Genomic DNA, 19,544 nt, shown 5'->3' with positions numbered 1-19,544 from the left:
CAGGGGCCAAGGGCCTGGCTGGACGGCAATCTGTGCTCCAAGCACCAGCCGGGCAGGCATGGTAGTCACCCCTGCCGTCAGTCTCAGCTCACGGCTGACAACCCTGCCCTGCTCCCTGAGCCGTGCCTCAGCCACCCTGTGCTGCAGGAGGCAGCTCTGGGCGGCCCCCAGCCCAGGAAAAGGGTCTCCCGTGGGCTTCCCCCAATTTCCCAAGGGTGAGGCAACACATGCAACTTTCCAAGGAAATGAGCACCCTGGGAAATGTCCTTCCTGGTTCCAGAACTTTCTGGATGCTCTAGCAAGCCCCAGAGAAACCTCCTGGACTACAGAGCACTGTATCTGTCTTCTCTAGGCCCCAAGCCGACTCTCGAGCTTGCCGGGAGAAACTGCCCCTCAGCCCGCGCCAGCACAACCTGCACGTGGGGGGCGCAGCTCAGGAGGCCAAGTTTGCACAGAAGCCCCAGTGAGTACCCGGAGGAACCCCCAACGGGAACAAGGCTCCGGGGAGCACCTCAGCCCTCAGGCCCCGGGGGTGTCTCCACAGTGAAGGGGAGGGGAGGCGAGCCGAGCCCCAGGTCAGCACTCGTGCTCAGAGTGCAGCAGCTGGTCACCGAGGCCCCTCTTCCCTCCTCACCCCTGCCCCGTGCCCTGAACCCGCTGGGGGGGCAATGACGACACAGGGATGCCAGTCCGAGCATGGGGGGACGAGAGCCATGCCGACCTTCTACCAAAGCTATGTGTGGTCACCCCAGCCTCGGACTGTACTCGGAGGCGCAGAGGGGCAGCAGGGCGCCCACGGGAGAACTCGGTCAATTGGAAATTCTCAAGAATTCTCGGCAACTCCTCAGATACAGCTCCGGATGGTCATGGCGCCAACTTCCGACCACAGGAGGCAGCACCCAGGAGCCCAGAGTGTCCGAGGCAGGGCCTCAGCTCCTCCCAGAACACTGGCGTGACTGCCGCTGGCTGTGCCATCCTGGCAGCGGCAGTGCTCTGAGGTGGCCTGCTGCCACTCTACGGCGGAGCGGCATCCATGGGGCCCAGCTAAGGCGGTGGATCGGGAGCGAGCCACTCACCCTCTCAGGAGTCCGTGAGCCGGCTCCTCCAGGGCACAGCGCCAGGAAGGCACTGGGACCACTGCTGTCGCTGCAAAGCCCTGGCTGTTTAACTACAGGCTCTGCCTGCTGGCCCCACGTTCCTGCCTGATTAGCTCCTGACCCCAAAGTGAGGTGCTCCAGTCACACCCCAGCCTCAGACAGAAGCCTGAGGGTCCAGACATGAAGCCCCTTGCCTACAGCCACAACTGAAAAACCACACGGAGACCCACCTGATATGAAGCCTGAGTTCTTGCTAACTTGGGCTTGCGCATTCCCCAGGCTTCATTCAATTCCAAAAACCTTGCGCAGCTGAAGTCCTGGGCCCCTCGTGCTACGCCCACTGCCTGCGAGCCTACAGCTGTGAGGAGACGAGCCCTGGACAGTAAAGAGCGCCCCGCGCCCCGCCCCGGGCAGCACGCACCTGCTGGAGGAGGCCGTCCAGCGCGTCCTTGTCCGCCTGCGCCAGGCCGTCCTTCTGCAGCCGCAGCAGCAGCTCGGCCTTCCGGTAGGGTCTCAGCGCCAGCAGGTGCAGCACGCGGTCCCGGAAGGGCCGCTGAGACACCCCGCTGCCCCCGCCAGCGCTGCCAGCGCTGCACTTCTTGATGGCGCTGGCCGGGTTGATAGGGGTTGCCCGCTTCCGGGAGGGCACAGCGTCCACTGCCCCTGGGGCCGGTTTCCGAAACTGAACCTTCTTGCCTACAGTAAGAGCCAGGTGTCAGGGACGGGAGGGGCTGAGGGGTGGTCGCCGTGTGCCCCTGTCTGGAGCGGACGGCACGTTCCTGAGCGAGCAGAGACACCCATGGATGGCCCGCGGCCTACAGCCCCGAGCCCAGGAGGAAGGCGCCTTAAGCCTCATGCAGCCCCATGTGCCCAGTGAGAGTGCCACCTGCTGACCACAAGCAGATCGACGGGCACGTGTGGGGTCCCCAGTCTCAGAAGTGGGCTGAGAGCCTTATTATCTAACTTCATCCAAACCCTGGCCCCTATGGGGAAAGTGGCTGATGCTTAAAAAGGAGTCGCAGAACGGCCAGAAGGAGCACCTCAGAGCATGCAGTTCACAGCTCTATGCTGGTCCCCTGGGTCCCGCCATTCTCTCTTATGACAAAAGAGAAAATAGAAGCGTCAGGTCACTTGGGCAGACCTGCCTGTGCTCGGAGCCCCGGGGGCCGAAGGCCTCTCCCCCACCCTCCGGGTGCAAACAGAGACATGCGAGGGGGTCCTCCATGGAGCCTCCGGAGTGCTCTCGAGGGAGGGAGCTTCCATTCAAAGCCACTCACTCCACCTTGGACAACGCCCCTGCCACCGCAGGAAGGAGGACCTCTGAGCGAAGTCAGTGCAGGTCTTAAACCCTTGGGCCACAAACCTCTCCACGACAACCGTCTTTGGCATGTATCCCTTAACTCTGACTTGTCGAATGAACACAGAAAGAGTGCTTTTAGAACCTGCAGGGTCAGAATTCATCCCCAGAGATCCCTGATGACATGGGGGAGAGGCCGGACACAGCCAGGACTGCACGTCTATGGCTTCTGAGGCCAGAACACAAACCAACGCAAAAGCCGTCACTGTATCCTAAATGGAACAGTAAGACAAAGTCTGACTGAAAGACCCACCCAAAACTTATTGAAATGGGTACGAATGTCCATATTTGCATCTTAAGGCAGAAGCAGGCAGCTGCAGCCCTTTGGGATTCTGGCGGGCACATCCTGGGATGCTGACAGCCCAGGGCCCAGGCTCCCTGGCCACACACTGCCATGCCCACCAGGGCCCTGTGCTGATAGGAGGACCAGCACCATCTGGGGTTTCATTCAGCGCCAACGCCACCGCTAGGCAAGGGAGACTGTGTGCTCTTTGGAGCAATGTGAAGGACCAATTTTTCCTTAAAGCAGAAAAACCTCCAAAAGCCAGAAAGGTTCTCCTTTGCTCCGTGCCTCTCTGGCCTTTCTTGCCTGACCATGAACTCACTGGCCTCTTTAACTCCGTCTACATCCAGAGGTGGGAAGACTGAGGCAGCATGACGGAGCTTTCTAAATGAACAGGACTTCTGTCTGCACTTTCAATGTGGTCAGTGTCTCACTGTCACTGAAACTGTTTCCAAGCAGATGCTGAGGGGGTGGGAAGTCCTAGGAAACAGGGATTCAATGCGTTTCCTCCCAGGTCTCCACCCCATGGTCCCTCGCTGGCCCCAGCACAGCAGCAGGCTGCCCGCCGCAGAGTGCATCTTGCCATCTGCACTGTGCCCTGGCCAGGTCAGCCATGGGAAGGAGACACCGGGGCAGGTGAGGGCAGGGGTGGCCACTGAAGGACAGGCTGCAGCTCTGGCTTCACGCACGGTGAGAGGCAGACGTACCTGAGGCAATAGCCTGGGGACGGGGCCCTGGGATTGAGAATTCTGGGAACTCTCAGGCCCTCCAGTCCATGCTGGATTCAGAATGCACTGGACAACAACCAAGAAGAACCTGCTGACGCAACACTGACCCCACTGCCCTGGCCTCTGTCAGCCCATCACTCCTGTTCCTGCTCCTGAGGGCCCTGAGGCTCTCCAGCTCTCCTGGCAGCTGCCCAGAAGGCACAAGACCCCCACAGGTGGAGCCCCGGCCCCCGATCCTCACCCAGGTAACGGCCTCCGGGCTTGATGACGATGGCCCCTCGGCTCCGCGTCTCCTCCTCGGCCTGCGCCAGGCTCTGCCGCGCCTTCTGGTAGGAGTCATCCGTGGCGCACACTGTGATTTTGTCCTGGATGCTGCCCAGGCAGTCCAGGTGGACATCCCCACGGCTGCAAGACAAGAGGCCAGAAGGTGAGGTGAGCTCCTTGGACGACCGGAGAGGCGGCCTCGGGGCCAACACCGCCCCCGCCTCTGACACTCCCGCCTAGGAAAGGGGGTCTGGTGCTGACTTGGCCAACAGCGTTTCTGCAAGGCACACCTTGACCTGAAAGAAGCAAGGGAACCCCGGTTCCCGGGCAAGAGGGGGCACGCCAGGACCCACACCCGGACCCTGGATGCACTGTAAGAGCCAGGACAGCTCACCTGGGGAGGGGAGCTGGGGCTGGAGGTGGGGATAAACACCCGCATGGCGGGCTGGGCCAAGTGAGAGCTGGGGCAGTGTGGGCAAGGCTCACCTGGAGACGTACTGCTGGATGCAGTCGAAGCTGCCCTGGGGGCTGTCACGGCCGATGTTGGAGAGGTAGAAGGAGAACGTCCGAGCCTCCGTGGGGCAGTCAGGTTGGGGGATGGAGATGTGCTGCATGGAGAAAGGGGTGTCACTGGGGGGCCCACAGGCAGGGCCAGCCCGCGGTCCTGGCCCATCCCTGGCAACGTGTGAATACATCCCCTCTGTCTCCCTATCTGAGAGACCAGCCTGTCACCACGGCCAGGCTGCTGGTGGGTCCCGGGCCCCCACAGCGGCGCGGGGTGGGGGTGCGGCTTCCCGCATCTGCAGCAATGGTACTGCGCGCTGAGGAGCACGAGCTCTCAGCACACACCGGAGGCAGGGCCACTCCAACCGGCCACGACAGTCCCCCCCACCATGCTGGGCAGACCAGGCTTGAGACAACCCGTCAAGCTGAAATGGGCCAAGACGGGTGGGTGTCAGCAGCAGGCCAGGCACGCCCGGCTGAGATACCCTGGCGCACACTCCCCGTACCCCCACGTGGCGAGGCCCTCTCCACCTCCTCCAGGCCAGAGTCACCCTCCACCTGGGTGTCTGGGAAGAAGGCAGGCACGGGCCCCGGGGGGCTCACAGACGGGCAGCACTTGCCCCCGCCGACCACGACACGGGACGTGTGCACATGGTTCACCTAACCATGACAGCAGACGGCACCACTGCGGCCTAACTAGACAAAGCCACAGCTGCCAGAGAGGAAAGACGGAAGGCCTGGCCGGCCGGCAGACAGATGGCACTAGTCCTGGCTGAGGTGCAGGGCTCAGCACAAGGCAGGAAACCCAGAGGCCGCTTCATTCCAGGCCGACCCTCTGGCCCCCTGCCCACCCTGAGCGACGGCCAGCAGCTGCTGAGAAACACAGTCAGGAAAACCTCACGCTCCAGCTGCCAGCCCCAGGGCGGGCCGGGAAGGGCCTCCAGAGCCCTGTCGCCAGAGAAGACCAGCCTTAAGGTCTGCCCTGGGCTGGAGCACGGGGCTTGTCACAGTCAGGGAGACACACCGGAAGGAGTCACGGATGGACAAGAAGGGGCGGTACCAGGGTGCAGCGGGCAGCAGGCTGTCCCTGGGCTGTCGTGCCACCTCCAGCAGACCGAGCCGAGGACGCCTCCTCTGAGGTGACGTGAGGACAGCAGCATGCGACCCTGGGCTGAATGCCTCCTGCCCCGTGCCCGGCTGTCACATGCGAATGCAGCCAGCTCAGCCTGTCTGAGTCGAGTCTGTGTGATCAAGGACATGCAGGCCCAGCCACCGTGAGAGAAGCTGCTGCCCCGCCCAGCCCTCGATGGGGTGTGGAGACCTTCGAGGGGAGCTGGGAGGGCACGCAGCCCAGGACTGGCTCCAAACGCTGTGGAAGCCCCGTCATGCACAGCCAGTCTCTGCTCCACGGAGACGCTCCCTCCTCATACAGGGAGAGCTAAGGCGTCACAGAGCGGCCCCCGGGCCCAGCCGCTTGGGTGGGAAGAGCCTGGCCTGGGGGTGAGGGGCAGTCTGCGGCGGCTGTCCAGGGACTGCAGACGACCTCGGGCTGCCGATCACGCCGCCCCCAGCTCCCAACCCCGCCGGCCCCGCCCCACAGCTGGTGTCTGCCCCGTCTCTCCTGGCCCTCCAGCATCCTCCTGCGCATGCAGCAGGTGGCGGAGGGCCCGGTCAGGATGCGCAGCCAGTGGCAGGGAGACCAGCAGGGCGCCCATGCCAGGTCAGCCCTGGGCAGCCACAGAGACCCTGATCTCCACACACACGTTTCTGTAAGGGTCAAAGAGGGGATGAAGCAGTTGGCAAGTGTGTTTCTACTATAAGCCTGGACTGCCTGCCATGACTCACCTTGGGCAGGAAAACACCTGTGTGTTCACACACGCACACTTGAGTCCCCATGCAGCGTCGCACTGTCCGCACACACTCCTCTGCAGACGCGACCTTCATTCTCTATCACGGAAGTAACTGGACACCCAGCGCCCAGACGCTTCTGAGGGTCACCGCGGGAGAGGCCCCCCAGGTACCACAGGCAGGGACACACTGACGCAGTGACCCAGAATGCGGCAGGAAGAGTGTGCACCATGATGTCAGCAAAACCAAAAGCGCTTCAGACGAAGCCTGAGCCCTGACACACGGCCCCACCCCAAGCCCGGTCCTGAGCCTCTCCCTCACCGCTTGCTGGCCCTGGCGGAGACCTGGCCTCCCCCGGCGACATTTTTCCATCGCTGGCTGCTCAGAGGTAGTGGCTGCCGTGACTGCCTGCCACAGCCCCCGTCGGGGAGAGGAAAGGAGAGGGGCACAGCCTACGTCCCGTCACCACCGTGCGCCTGTCTGGGCAGGGGCGTGGGGACCATTCCCTGTGACCCTTTAGCCCAGTGAGGACCTTTTCCACACAGGTATGTATCAGCCCTTTCAAAACCCTCAAGTGGGGGGGCACAGCCCAGAGCCCAGAGGCGGGAGCAAGACAGCGGGCGGGGGAAGGCCTGGTGGAGCCTGCCATAGCAGTCCTGAAGCCCCAGCCCCTCCCCAGCTCTCTGGCACCAGAGCACACAGAATCCTCAGGTTGACGGGCTGTTACGATGCTGGTTAATGGCTACCAGTCCCAGGAACCAGTGAGGGAAACCAGCCCACTGGGCACAAGTGGCCCAGGATGCCCGGCTTTCTCTGCGATGGCAGAGAGTGCAACACGCGTTCTCAAACTCGGCCTCCGTTCTGCGTTCTGGACCGAGCCCTGGCTCCCCCAGGGTCCACCACAGGGCCTGCAGCAGGCCTGAGCAGGGCAGGTTTAGTGCATTTGATGTCAGCCCCAACTCCTGGTATGAGGAGGCCGAGCAAGGTGCCACAGACTCACGGATGTGCCTGAGTGCGGAGATGCACAGGCAGACCTGGACCTCCAAACAGCCGTGTCCCACCCGGACGACCCAAGGGGCTGACGTCCAATCCAATCCTCCCGAGGAGGGTGCTGGTTCCACCGTGGGTAGGTCAAGCCCCTTTGAAATTCAAGGGGCAAGCTGGCAGCCCTAACCCCACATACGCAGGGCCTGATGTATCTGCAGTGCAAGTGGGGGCTTCAGTGAGACAAATGAAAACCCCAGCAGGCTGTGGGCACAAAGAAACGGCAGGGGATGCAGTTGGCATCCTCTTCAGGAGAGAGCAAGACCAAACAGGGGCACACAGGAACCAAACACTGCCGAGCCAGACTCTGGCCAGAGGGTTTTCAGAGAACGCTTGCTTTATCACCTTTATTTTCAGGGAACCCTCAGCATAAAACATCTTTTGGATCAAGAATTGCTGCTGCACACTGCACGGTCGGGAAGACCCTCTGGAGGAGGCAATGGCAACCCGCTCTATGATTCTTGCCCAGGAAATCCCACTGACAGAAGAGCCGCTGGGCTACAGCCCATGGAGTGCCAGCATCGGACAAGTGACCACACACACCCTGGACGGCCTTCCCATAGCAAAGCAACCTCTTCCGCCCACTGGAAGGCCCTCAGGTCCTCAGCCCCAAACCCAGGGGGTGTTCTGAGCACCTCCTTCCTTTCAAGAGCTGCCCCCTCGCACCATGGACAGGGAGAGGGAGCGCACACAGCCCCCCGCCCACCACTTCCCAGGCTTCCAAGTCATTCCCGCCACGCAGCGACCGGCAGCCCTGGGCTCAAGCTCGGGCCGGCCCTAAGGACTCCCGCAGAGCCGGCATCGGGACTGCAGACAGACACTGGTCACGGCCTCTGACCAGGGCCATCAAACCTCGTTCTAGAAACTGCCTTTGGGATCCTGCTGCAGCACACAGAAATGCCTTACACAGCCCTGGACACCAATCCCCCCTCCCTTTCTTTCTTCATCAACTGAAGACTTCTGGGGCGGGGCCAGCCAGTGAGGGGTTGTCTCTTCCTCTCGGGAAGCTGATGCTTCACCAGCTGTCGGGAACTGAGAGCTGAGCAGTGACCCCTGATGGAGAGAGGCCCAGGGCAGCCGCCCCGGTGTCTGAGAGAGAGCAGAGAACTCACAGACACAGACGTGGCAGACGAAACACAGGCGAGCGCTTTGCTCCAGTGATGATGCCCCAGTGCTGGACGCGCCACAGGCTGCCGTAGTCACCCCCAGGAACCAGCCAACACCAGGGCCTGGCCGCCCACCACCACGGCCAGACCTCGTGGCACTCCCTGCACGGGTGGGGAAGTGGCCGGGCCGGACCTGACTCCCACCCCAGGAGCTGGGGGACACTGAGACCCTCTGCCAGCTGGGCTGCATTCACATCGGGGGGGACGAGCACCAGGAACCAAGTGAGTGTGTTCTGGACTGCAGGGGGACTCTGCTTCTCCTTGAGCCATGGTTTATTTTGTTGGCTGTGCAGGGTCTCACAGGCCCAGCTGCAGCACCTGGGATCTCTGATACGCGTTGCGGCAGGCAGGATCTTCACTTGCGACATGCAAGCTCTTAGTTGAGGCATGTAGAATTTAGTTATCCGACCAGGGATGGAACCCAGGACCCCTGCATTGGGAGGGCAGAGTCACAGCCACGTGCCGCCAGGAAGGCTCCCTCCTAAGGTACCCAGCCCTGAAGTGCACGGCCCCTCTCCTGGGTGAGGAGGCCAGCAGCCAGAGGGAGATGACCTGGCCGAGGCCCCTGAGCTTAGAAGCAAAGAGGGTCTCAATCTTCAGCGCGCCAGCTTCATGGGCCTCTGGGAAGCAGGCCCTGCCAGCCTGCTCGGGGTCCAGAACATGGAGTCAGCACAGGCACCAGGAGTGCTGAAGGAGCTGGGCCAACTCGACCCGCCCACCTCCTGCTGTTTCCAGCCTCGAGGCTGGAGGGTACAGCCAGGAGAATCGGGAGCAGACAGCGAGGGCCTCGACTCCTCCCCCACTGCTCCGAGTGGCCACGCAGTCGTGCCTGGCCACGACAGCATCTGCTCTGCACCTGGCCCTAGGCCAGGCCTCTCACACCTGGCGGGGAGGAACGGTCACGTTCTATCAACACCCAGGAGAAGGACAAGGCCCAGAGGTCACCAGGGGCAGACCGCGCTCCTGGGCCTTCGCAGCAAACTGGGAAAGAACAGCAACCCCTTGCCACAGGCCTCCTCCAATCCTCACACGGTCCCACCCAGGGAAGAGCCTCAGTGGAGACTCACAGCCTGGCTTGCTCCTGGCTGCAGCACACGGCCTCCACACCCTCAGAACCTTCTAGGTAGTCCGTGACACATGAGAATGCCCAGAAGGAAAAAATGTGGGATTCTCAACTCAGAGGCAGGGACCCTTTCTTGAATAGATGTGGCGCTTAAGTTTGGCACAGGGATTTGGGCAACACAGTGCAAAGCCCAGGAGACCCTCATGGCGCTTCTATGAGCACCCCAGTGGTGTCGTGCTGACTAGAAAGCACTGCTCATGGATAAGAACAGCAATCTGTGCCCTGGCTTCCTCGTGTTCCCACAGCTGCCCAGCACACTGTGACCACGGGTCACAAGAGGGCGCCACTGGGCCAGTCTGGCAGCAAGCCCAGCGGGCCCTGCCCCTTGGGGAAACGGCTCCGGGGGAAGATCAAGCAGAAGCAGGCGGCCAGGGCCAAAGAAGGCATGGGGAGCCCAAGAAGGCATGGGGCAGGGCGCATGCCCTGGGGCCTTTGAGGGCCTCTACCTGAGCCTGCCTGCTCTTGGTGTGGTGGTGATCCCCGGGCCAGGCCGAAGCCCCTAGTGACTCCATGAGAGGCAACCTGGGTGTGCTCTAAAGCTCCTCTGTAGGTGCGATGGATGAACCCATGATCAGGTCTGGGTCGGCCTCACACAACAAGCAGAAGGCCTTAAGAGGGAAACAGGCTTCCCTGATAAGGAAGAAGCTTGCCCATGAACCTCGGGGCCAGCTCCTGCTTGCCCCATGGAATTCAGACTCATCAGCCCCACAGCCCCGTGAGTCAACGTCTTGCAATACATCTCTTGGTATCGCTGTATCTGCACTTGCAGACATGTATCTCCTCAAGGCTTCACCTCTCTGGAGCACCCTGCCTGGGGCGAAATCTACAGATCTCCCCGATTCTGTAAGAAGCCAGCAGGCTGTCAGGTGGAAACTGACTTAAGACGCGTGTGGCAACTCTTCAGATATAAAGAAAAAAAAAAAGACTTGCAATAAAAACTAGGAAAAAAACTAAAGTGTTCCAAAGCACCTTTAGTGGGTGGATGATACGGCGGTCCTAGGATCTGGGTGGCAAGGCTTACGGACAACCCGCCCTTTCTCCCATTCCTCAATTCTTCCGTAAGATGGTCATTTATGATCAAGTATCTTCCACCAAAAAACTGGAGTATTGAGTTTCTATACTTCCCGATACTAAAAAGTTAAATACTTGTGGTCCCAGGCCCACCGACAGAGGCGCCCCGCCCTTGGGGCCAGGTTCACTTGGGCTGGGGGGGAGGCGGGGCATGGTTTCCAATCAGCACAAAGATCAAGTCAGAACAGGAGTTTGGCAACGACAGGAAGTGGGAAGCTGCGGGACAGAGGAGCTGCCTTCCGCCCACAGAGGGCCTGCCAATGTGGCCGCAGCCACAGGGCCAGGCTGGAGAGGACCTGAGGCAAAGCGTGGCTCAGCAGCGGGCCCTGCCTGGCACAGGGGCGATGGGGCCAAAACACTGCTCCCAGAGGGCTGCTTTACCCAGCAAGCCACAATTCTAAATAAGTATGAATAAGATAAAAAAAAAAAGACTCACCCCTTGACTTCCCTGAAATCGGATTGAAGGTCTCAGTGAAACAGAATCCTGCAAAAAAGCAAAACAGGAAAATGTCAATGAAGATATCTGGAACATGTTTATGTATGGCTGAGTCCCTTCACTGTTCACCTGAAATCACCCCACATTGTTAATCAGCTAAATAAAAAGTTTAAAGTCCGAAAAAGATATCTGGAAATCCAAAGACTCACTTCCCAGTCACACAAGGAGCAGGATAAAGACAGTGTTTTCAGGAGGGGGTGAAAAGAAGAAACTGCACGTGTTGAAAATTACAAGAGAGTCGCTGGAGCAGGGTTTTGACAGGTCAGTAAGCTCCTCAGATGGCCCAGGGGCCAGGGCTGAAGGTACACGAGAGGCCACGCGCAGCCCTTCACCATCGCCCCGCACAGCGGCACCAGCCCAGGCCATCCCGCCTCGGGGGCACTCCAGGAGGAGCGGGACTGCGCGGGTGAGCGCCACCTGCCAAGTGGCCGGCTGATGAGGCGACGCCCCCACCCCACGGCCCTGACAGGACAGAGCCCAACGCCTGCCCAGCTCCGCATCACAGCGTCAGAGCAGCTCGTCCCTGTGCTTGGGGCGACAGAATTTCCAAATGTCACAGGAAAAAAATACACCAAAAAACTCTAATTTAAGCTTTAGCTATTTGGAGATCAGCCTTCTGCTGGAATTTCAGAAAGAACACGGATCCAGATGGAGGGTCACACTTCTCTTTCTCATTTATCCCGGGCCCTTGGCACCTACTTTCTGTGTAGCAGACCCCACCCCACAGGGTGGTGCCGGTTCATCACAACGACCCCCTCCCTCCATCCTCCAACCCACAGGGCCCAAATCAGCCTCTGGGCCTGTGGTTCTCCTCAGCTTTCCTCCACGTGGCAGCCCAGATCTTGGGCTCACCGGCCTCCAGCAAAGCCCGCCTCTTAGGCCTCCGCCCCAGCTCCCCCGCCTGGACCCCAGGACCAGCCCGCAGTGACTACCTGTCTGCTCTGTGCCCAGCACGTCAGGCCCGCCGGCGGCCCGGGGCGGGCAGAGCAGCCGCACCCACAGGGGGGAGCCAACCAGTGCGCGGGCTGGCCTCTCAGTGCCCGTGACCCTGTCAGACCGCCGGGCGGCTGTCCACAGGTCAGGCAGACAGCGTTCAGCCAACCAGGACCACGGGGGCCAGACTCGCACCTCGCCAGCTTACAGGCGCCTCCCCTTCAGCCAGGAGTCTCCAAGGACTTCACTCAGGCACCCGGAGCAGACCTGAGTGCTCACAGCAAGCTCCGGCACTCACCTCCACGGAATCAGACATCCCAGAAGCCAGCCACCCTTTTTTTTTTAATTTGAGAAAGACTGAAAACATTTTTTTTTTTAATCTGAGAAAGAATGTAAGGATGTATTTTACTTTTGGACCTCAGTCTCTGACCCGTGCCCCCTACAGTGAGGGTCGAGCCCATGCACTGTGCACTGGAAGATGGAGTCTTGACCACTGGACCACACTTTTAAAGCACATCACGCCTCACTGCCAGGTGGGCAGATACAGGATGACCTCCAGCCCCTGCAGGGGCACGGGCTACTGCGCTGCTGAGCCAGGGGCCAGGCTCCCTTCACGGCAGGCTCGAGGCCAGACGACCTGCCTCCAGCCATGGTGAGACTGCTGCCTGGAATGCAGTTCACAGACTTAAGAGGGGCAGCACGGGGAGGCCCGTCTGGCTGGGCCTTTGGAGACGCAACATTTAAGCAGCCTTTGCTTGGAACCATCTTAAAGACAGAGGCCCAAAGGAAGATCTGCAGGTGGCCAGTAAGCACAGGAGAAGCCATTTCTCACCACTGCGGTGCAGACTATGCAGGTGCCTACCGGGATAGCTAGAAGAAAAAAGACGACACCCCAGAACCCTCATCCCTTACTGGTGGGAGCATACAAGGTCCTGTAGAAAAGTCCAGCAGGTATTTTAATATCAGCTAACTTAACTTGGCTGTGTCAGGGCCTAGCTGCAGCACACAGGATCTCTGCTGCAGTGCAGACTCTCTAGCTGGGGTACATGGTCTCAGTATTTGTGACACATGGGCGTAGTTGTTCCACAGCATGTGGAATCTTAGTTCCCTGGCCAGGGATGGAACCCACGTCCCCTGCACAGTAAGGCAGATTCTTAACCACGAAGCCACCAGGGAGTCCCCTTGTGGTTTCTTTAAACAGTTATCACGTGACCCACCAATTCCAATTCCTAGGGATATACCCAAGAGAAATGGAAACACAGGAATGCACGAAAACACACACAAATGTGCGCAGCAGAAATACTCTTTACTTCCCTGGTGGCTCAGCAGTAGAGAATCCAGCTGCCAACATAGGAGACACAGGTTCAGTCCCTGGGTCCGGAAGATCCCCTAGGAGAAGGAAATGGCAACCCACTCCAGTATTCTTGCCTGGGAAATCCCATGGACAGAAAAGCCTGGTGGGCTACAGTCCACGAGGTGGCAAAGAGTCAGACAGGACTTAGTGACTAAACAACAACATTCAAAGAACAGCCAAAAACCCAAATGCCCGTAAGTTGGTAGAGAAACAAAGTACTACCTAGAAATAAAAAGAAATGAAGTCCCAATAGACACGACAGAGACGAACCCTAAAGCCACCAGCTAAATGAGAGAAGCCCAATATACAACACCATACAATGGATGACTCCACCTGTATAAATTTTCAGAAAAGGCCAAACTAATGAGAGTGCAGAACTGTGAGTGCCTGGAAGTGGGGAGTGGCTGCAGGTGGGCTGGAGGGAACCTCTCAGGTGGAGTTAACACTATGACTATACGACTAAAATGGGTGTAATTTCCATGGGTTGTAAAAGACCCCGAGAGCACTCCAAAGCCTCAGGGGCTTTGGGGAATGTCACCTGAGCGTACAGAGAGTTACTGAACAGGCAGCGGGGAGACTCGTCTGTCACCCAGTGTCAGTCAACAGTGATGTACAGAGGACGGAAGGGAGACAGCAGGACACGCAAGGGCAGCTAAGACAGCATCGAAGCAAAGCTGCGTGCCCACTGTCCTTACGGAGCTCTCCACCGACATCACCTGAGCCCGAGAGCCAAGAAGGCAGGGTGCTCTTGGTGGGGAACGGCAGGTGTAAACTTGGAGCAGAGACATGGGGTGCCACAGAAGCAAAGGGCTCGCAGCACCTGGTTCTCACGCCCTCAGCCCAGACCCCTCCATGCAGAACTCAGTCCGGGGCTCACGGCAGCAAGGCTGTGTTGCAGGAGCTTGGGCGACAGGCACGACGACGACAGTGCTGATGCAAGCCCAGATTTAGGGACGAGAAGGAGAAGAACTAAGAAGCGTGCACCCCCTGAGGAAGGGGCTCTACCAAGGCAGCCCCACCTGTGCCTAGAGTGGCTCACACGCTCCCTGCGGCATCTAGTGAGGCATTTAACTCGCTTACCAGGTGCCAAGCAGGTTATTTAGAAGATCGCTTTCTTACGAAGCCCTAGTCGTTCACTAACGGCACTGTGAGTAAGATTTTATGCTGTGGGGAAGCTGGCCAAGGCTGAAAGCTCAAGCTAAAAGGACCGCGATGCCAAGAGGGCTGGTCTGCAGTGCGCATCGCCTAACTCATCGCAGAACCAGGCTCTGGGCCACATGGGTTCTCACAGTGTCTCCTCCTCCCAGCAGGAGGACCAGGCCAGGTCAGTCCCTTCCACAACAGAGCAATTCACTTATACCATCGTGCATTCGCAAACACACACACAAGTGACCCCCAGACACAAGTCACCTGTCTACAGCCATTAGCAAAACAGACACCACACAGAACCCTAAATTACACCAGCCCCTGTACAGGCAGAGAGGACAGGAGCCCCATTTGGAAGATCTTAGAACAAAAGGAGGAGTCAGTAACACCTGGTCAATGACTGAGGTGTATTCTTTTTTTGGGGCCGTGCCCCGTGGCTTGTGGGATCCTAGCTCCCGGACCGAAGATGGGACCCACGCTTCCGGCAGTGAAAGCCTGACGTTTTCACGTCACGACCACCCAACCACCAGGGAATTCCCCTGAGGTATGTGCTTGTCTGTTCGTTGATTGATTGATCGGCGGCAGCCGAGCCCTCAGCAGTGGACGTGTGGCGTTCACACCACTGGCCCACCAGGGCATTTCCCCTCCTGAGGTGCGTCCTAATGGCACTCAGCCCTTGCTGCTCAACAGGCGGCAGCCAACAGCATCAGAGATACACCTGCCGGCACCAGAGGGCCCGCCCGCAGCACTGGGGTTAGCGCTGCCGCTGCCGGGTGTGGCCCTCGCCACAGGTTCTCCTCAGTCTTAGGGGCGACAGCCGTGACCTTGTGTGTAGACCTTCCCACCGGGGGCGCCTGTCAGTAAGCTGCCTGGTCACCACTGTGGCCCCCCACCCCCCAACCAGGTTTCCAGGAGGAAACGCTGGCGCTGGCCGGGGTGTTGCAGGAGTCTCTGCTTTTGGAGTGTCCTTCGCACCGACATGTGACCATCCCACCTGTCACAGACTCTCAAGCTCAGAGGCCCAATGACATTTTAATGAAGCACAACAAAATTAAAATTGTTACAAGAAAAGAGAATTTTCTGAAGAGTTCTAAAATGTACTAAAATTACTTGTGTGTCTTCAACATCGACCAAAGTGGCACGTTACTGTTTTGCTGTGAAGATGGGAATCTGTTTTACATCAAAGTAAGTTTTCGCCTTACTTTTCTTGATGTCTATTTGTTTGGCTGCACCGGGTCTCCGCTGCAGCACTCAGGACCTCCCATCTTCACTGTGGCATGTGACACATCGAGTTCCCTGACCAAGGGGTGAACCCAGGTCCCCCGCACTGGAAGAACAGTCTTAGCCACTGGACCACCAGGGAAGTTCCAGGCTTTTATTTTTTCAAACCAAAGTTTACAGATATTTACTGTAAAGCAAACAGACTTCATCTGAATGCCTCAAAGTGCATCCAGCCCTGTTACCTCCAACAACCTACTGGAAGGAAGCTGGTTGCATGATAACTTGCCAGCTTTCTCCCTTCCCTCTGAGCCACGTTCCAAGTGGGGCAGGTAGGCTAAGGGGAACCCCAAGCGCCATGGGCCCCTCTGCCATATGGCTCGGTCACACTGTCAGCGGGGGCTCCCAGCCCCTGGGAACGTGGCCCCATTTCCTCCCGCCGCTGTTACACCAGGCAGGGCGGGACCACCTGGCTTTCTTCCTGCACCAAGCAGCAAGCTACGGCAGGTGCCAATGGGACTCTCACGTGGGAGGCTGCTGGGTGTCCACTGGGTACGCCCAGGACACAGACTCCCCCAGCACAGGCCTGGGCCCGACCCCAGCGCTGGCCACTGGGCCAGCGGGGGCAGGGGCGGCTGCAGCTCTGCTTGTAGCGGGTGCAGGTCTGACGCTGGCTGTTCCTGAAGGCTTCGGAGAGCCTGGGCAGAGCAGCCTCAAGGCTCCAGGCCAATGAGCTCCAGACTCCTACGGCAGGACACGCTGAAAGCCAAAGGCCTAGGCTCCCTGAGAACAGCCCGCCTGCACGTCCCTGGACTTACGCCTCCACGGCCCGTGAAGGCTCGAACCCCCAGAACCGCCCTGAGTGGGGGGGCAGCCCGGGACCAGGGCACATGGCTCCCGGGAGCGCGGCCTGTGGGCCAGGCTGAGAGCTGCACTTTAGGCTTGTTATCGCTAAACTCTATCACAAACCTCAAGCAGCAGCAAAGGTCAGAGGACCAGCGCAAGCCCACACGGGGCCAGGAGCCAGCTCCACCTGCCACCTCCAAGGCTCTCCGCAGGGTGGCTCACACTCTCACAGCCTCCTTTCCTCAGAGGAAGACTTGGAAGCGGACCCCAGGAGGACACAGCTGCAGTCACCTCCAACCTTTTATCTGGAGATTTCTGTGTTTAGCTCAGTGACGCACTCCGAGGGGCGGGCCTTTCCACCCCAGGGAGGCCACGATGGGCCACCCAAGCCCTGGAGATATTCACTGGATGGATGAAGAGCAAACGGACAGACGGCAGTCCTGCTGAATCTTCTCAGCTTCTTCCTAAGTAGGCACCCATGTCAGGGCCACACAAGCCATCCACCGGCGACAGCTAGGGTGCTGGACAGAACACACAACCACGCTCTCAAAGTGAACGCGGGCGGCACAGGCCAGAAAGGCCTGCAAGAAGGGAAGGGCCAAGGGAGCCTCTCGAGGCCGCTGGGTTCACTGCCTAGAGAAGCCTCGGACCGTGGTCTGCGAAGTCTGACGGAACCGGAAGTGTGGGCAGAGGCCCGTGAAGGAGAGACGATGCGGAGACTGCTCCTGGCAGCAGCACGGGGCCTGAGCTGCTGCAGGGGAAGGCTTCAGGACTCTCCCTGAGATGGGGCCCCAAGCCTGGGGGCAGGAGGTGCCATCCGCAGCCAGCCCGGAGGAGTCCTCCCTGAACCCCGCTCAGTGGTGGAGCTAACGAGCCCTCATTCAAGGGCTTCTCTCATTCCTCTCACTACGGAATTTCAGAAGCAAGCTTCCCCAGTATCAGCTGACCCACTGCTAACCAAATGGCCTGTCAGCAGCCAGAAGAACTGTCAGTCTCTAAGAAAAGACAACCAAATCCAGCACATGATCCCATGCACTCTACAACACTCAGTATCCCAAACCAAAAGCCTTCAGACGTGGGAAACTGTAGAAAACTGTGACCCTTAACCCAAGAGAAGCATCAGTCAATGAATGGAAACAGACCCAGAAAGAACAGACAAGATGGCATTATCAGACAAGGGTTTCACTTTAGAGCAACTATTCTAAATTTAAAATGCTCGCAAGCTTAAAGGGAAACTTGAACTGATGCAAAGAATACGAAGTGTCAGAGGAGAGTCACACAGAACTTCTTGAGTTGAGAAATGCAGTATCTTGAAGTACTGAGTGGGATTAATATTAGACACCGTGGAAGAAAAGGTTAGTGAATCTGATGACAAGGCAACAGCAATGTATCCAAAATGAATCACACAGGAACAAATCTATTAAGAAAAGGAACAAAGCCTTGGTGAACTGCTGGACAGTACTAAGAAATCCATTATACATGTAACTGAAATCCCAAGGGCATGGTATCCAAAGAAATAATGGCCTCAAACCTCCAAATGTGACATAAGACTATAAACCCATAGACTTTTCACACCTTGCAAATCAGCGCAGCAGCAGACTGCGGTACCACAGTCGGAGAAGTGAAGGTAAAACTCACAAGGTCGAATGCCAGAAACAAGCTCAGAGACCACAGAAGACATCTGCCAGCTATGGAGGAAAGAAGCCCGCAGCCTAACGCCCCATATACAGTGCGAAGAGAAGGTAACGTCAAGACTGGTTCAGACAAACGGGGCAAGAATCTGCTTGCAGCAGCTCTGCACTATGAGGAAGGTTCTGGAAGCTCTCTAAGAAGAACAAATAGTGACACCAGATGGGCAGGCAGATCTGCACAGAGGATGAAGAAGGCTGGGTTATGGTGAGCATGTATGAACACGAAAGACTTCTTTCTCGTGACGCTTCTGTAAAAGGCACGACAGGTTAAGGTGTAAATAACAATAATGATATGCGGGATTGGCACGTGCAGCACTGAATGGGTGGCAACCGGGTGCAAGGATGGGGGTCTGGGGGGATAGCAGCGACTGTCCCAGGGTCCTGACACCGTCTTGACCCACGGCCGGAGGTCAATGGAGGGTGGGGTGTCCAGGTGCCAGAGCTGACCCTGATCTCCCTGTACCTCGGTTGGCTCGGGGGTGCAGAGCAGACAGACTCGAATATTTGCCTGCTCTACATGCTGAATGCGACACTTCGGCCTAAGTGGATCATTTTCCTGTTCCTGCGTTCAAGGGGTACTGCCCAAGCCTTGAGGCTAAGGGCATAGCGCACACGGCATAAGGAGACACAGCTGAGGCACTGGGCTGGGCTGCAGGCGGCAAGCGGGGCAAAGACTGTGGCCGTGGCTGAGGAGGCATGGTGTAGAGCACAGCCTCAAGGGGGGACAGGGCGCCCCCGGGCTCGTGCTCCCCGGAAGGTCAATGTACCACCAGGCTCCTCTGAGGAAGCAGGCAGAGCCAGCCTCAGCGGTGTGCATCGGGCTCACCTTCCAGACGCAGCCAGCCTGGCCTGGCCCCCGAGCGCAGGGGCTCCCCAGGCAAACATGGCCCTTTTCTTCCTGCCGCGGGGGCTGAAGGCGCGCAGGGTCAGCGCCACCCTGTCACCCCCCACAAGCCTGTGGGCCAGGACTGCTCATCTCCCTGTCTCCCTGGGGCAGCTTTCGGGGCAGCCCCAGACTGTGACCAGCTAGCGGGCAGGTCGTGTGATCCCGCAACAGCCCAGCCCAGGCTCAACGCTGCCCGTCTCCACGCCTCTCACTCTCGGCACCTGCACGGGCTACGCCTCCGGCTGGCAGCCTTACACGCAGCACCCGAGTCTCCTCAGACCCTCTGAGGGCTCACACCACTCGCCGCAGGCTCACAGGCCACACACCCCTCCGGGGCCAGGCTGTCCAACGTGGCACCACCTGAGCAGCAGGCGCCGACCCACACGGGCCCTGTCAGCACCCCGAGTGGCAGGAACCACTTCCCATTAGCAGTGCAGGGGGGATGAACCCCGAAGCTTCCCGGGGCCAGCGGCACTCCGCGTGCCAAGG

At 59.0% G+C, this 19,544-nt stretch overlaps 1 protein-coding gene across 1 annotated transcript in view; it reads right to left on the bottom strand.

Moving 5' to 3' along the window:
• The window catches only part of ELL (elongation factor for RNA polymerase II), a 79,532-nt gene that overhangs the window by 18,487 nt on the left and 41,501 nt on the right, over window positions 1-19,544 (bottom strand). The window contains exons 2-5 of the mRNA XM_020884446.2: window positions 10,922-10,969; window positions 4,216-4,337; window positions 3,707-3,870; window positions 1,519-1,793 (exon numbers count right to left, since the gene is read on the bottom strand). Coding sequence (XP_020740105.2) covers window positions 1,519-1,793; window positions 3,707-3,870; window positions 4,216-4,337; window positions 10,922-10,969 — 609 coding nt within the window. The remainder of the gene's footprint in view (window positions 1-1,518; window positions 1,794-3,706; window positions 3,871-4,215; window positions 4,338-10,921; window positions 10,970-19,544) is intronic.

This window comes from Odocoileus virginianus, chromosome 3, assembly GCF_023699985.2.
Source record: "Odocoileus virginianus isolate 20LAN1187 ecotype Illinois chromosome 3, Ovbor_1.2, whole genome shotgun sequence".
Taxonomy (NCBI): Eukaryota; Metazoa; Chordata; class Mammalia; order Artiodactyla; family Cervidae; genus Odocoileus; species Odocoileus virginianus.
The sequence above is the reverse complement of the archived record's forward strand: the minus strand, read 5'-3'. Positions and strand labels throughout refer to the sequence as shown.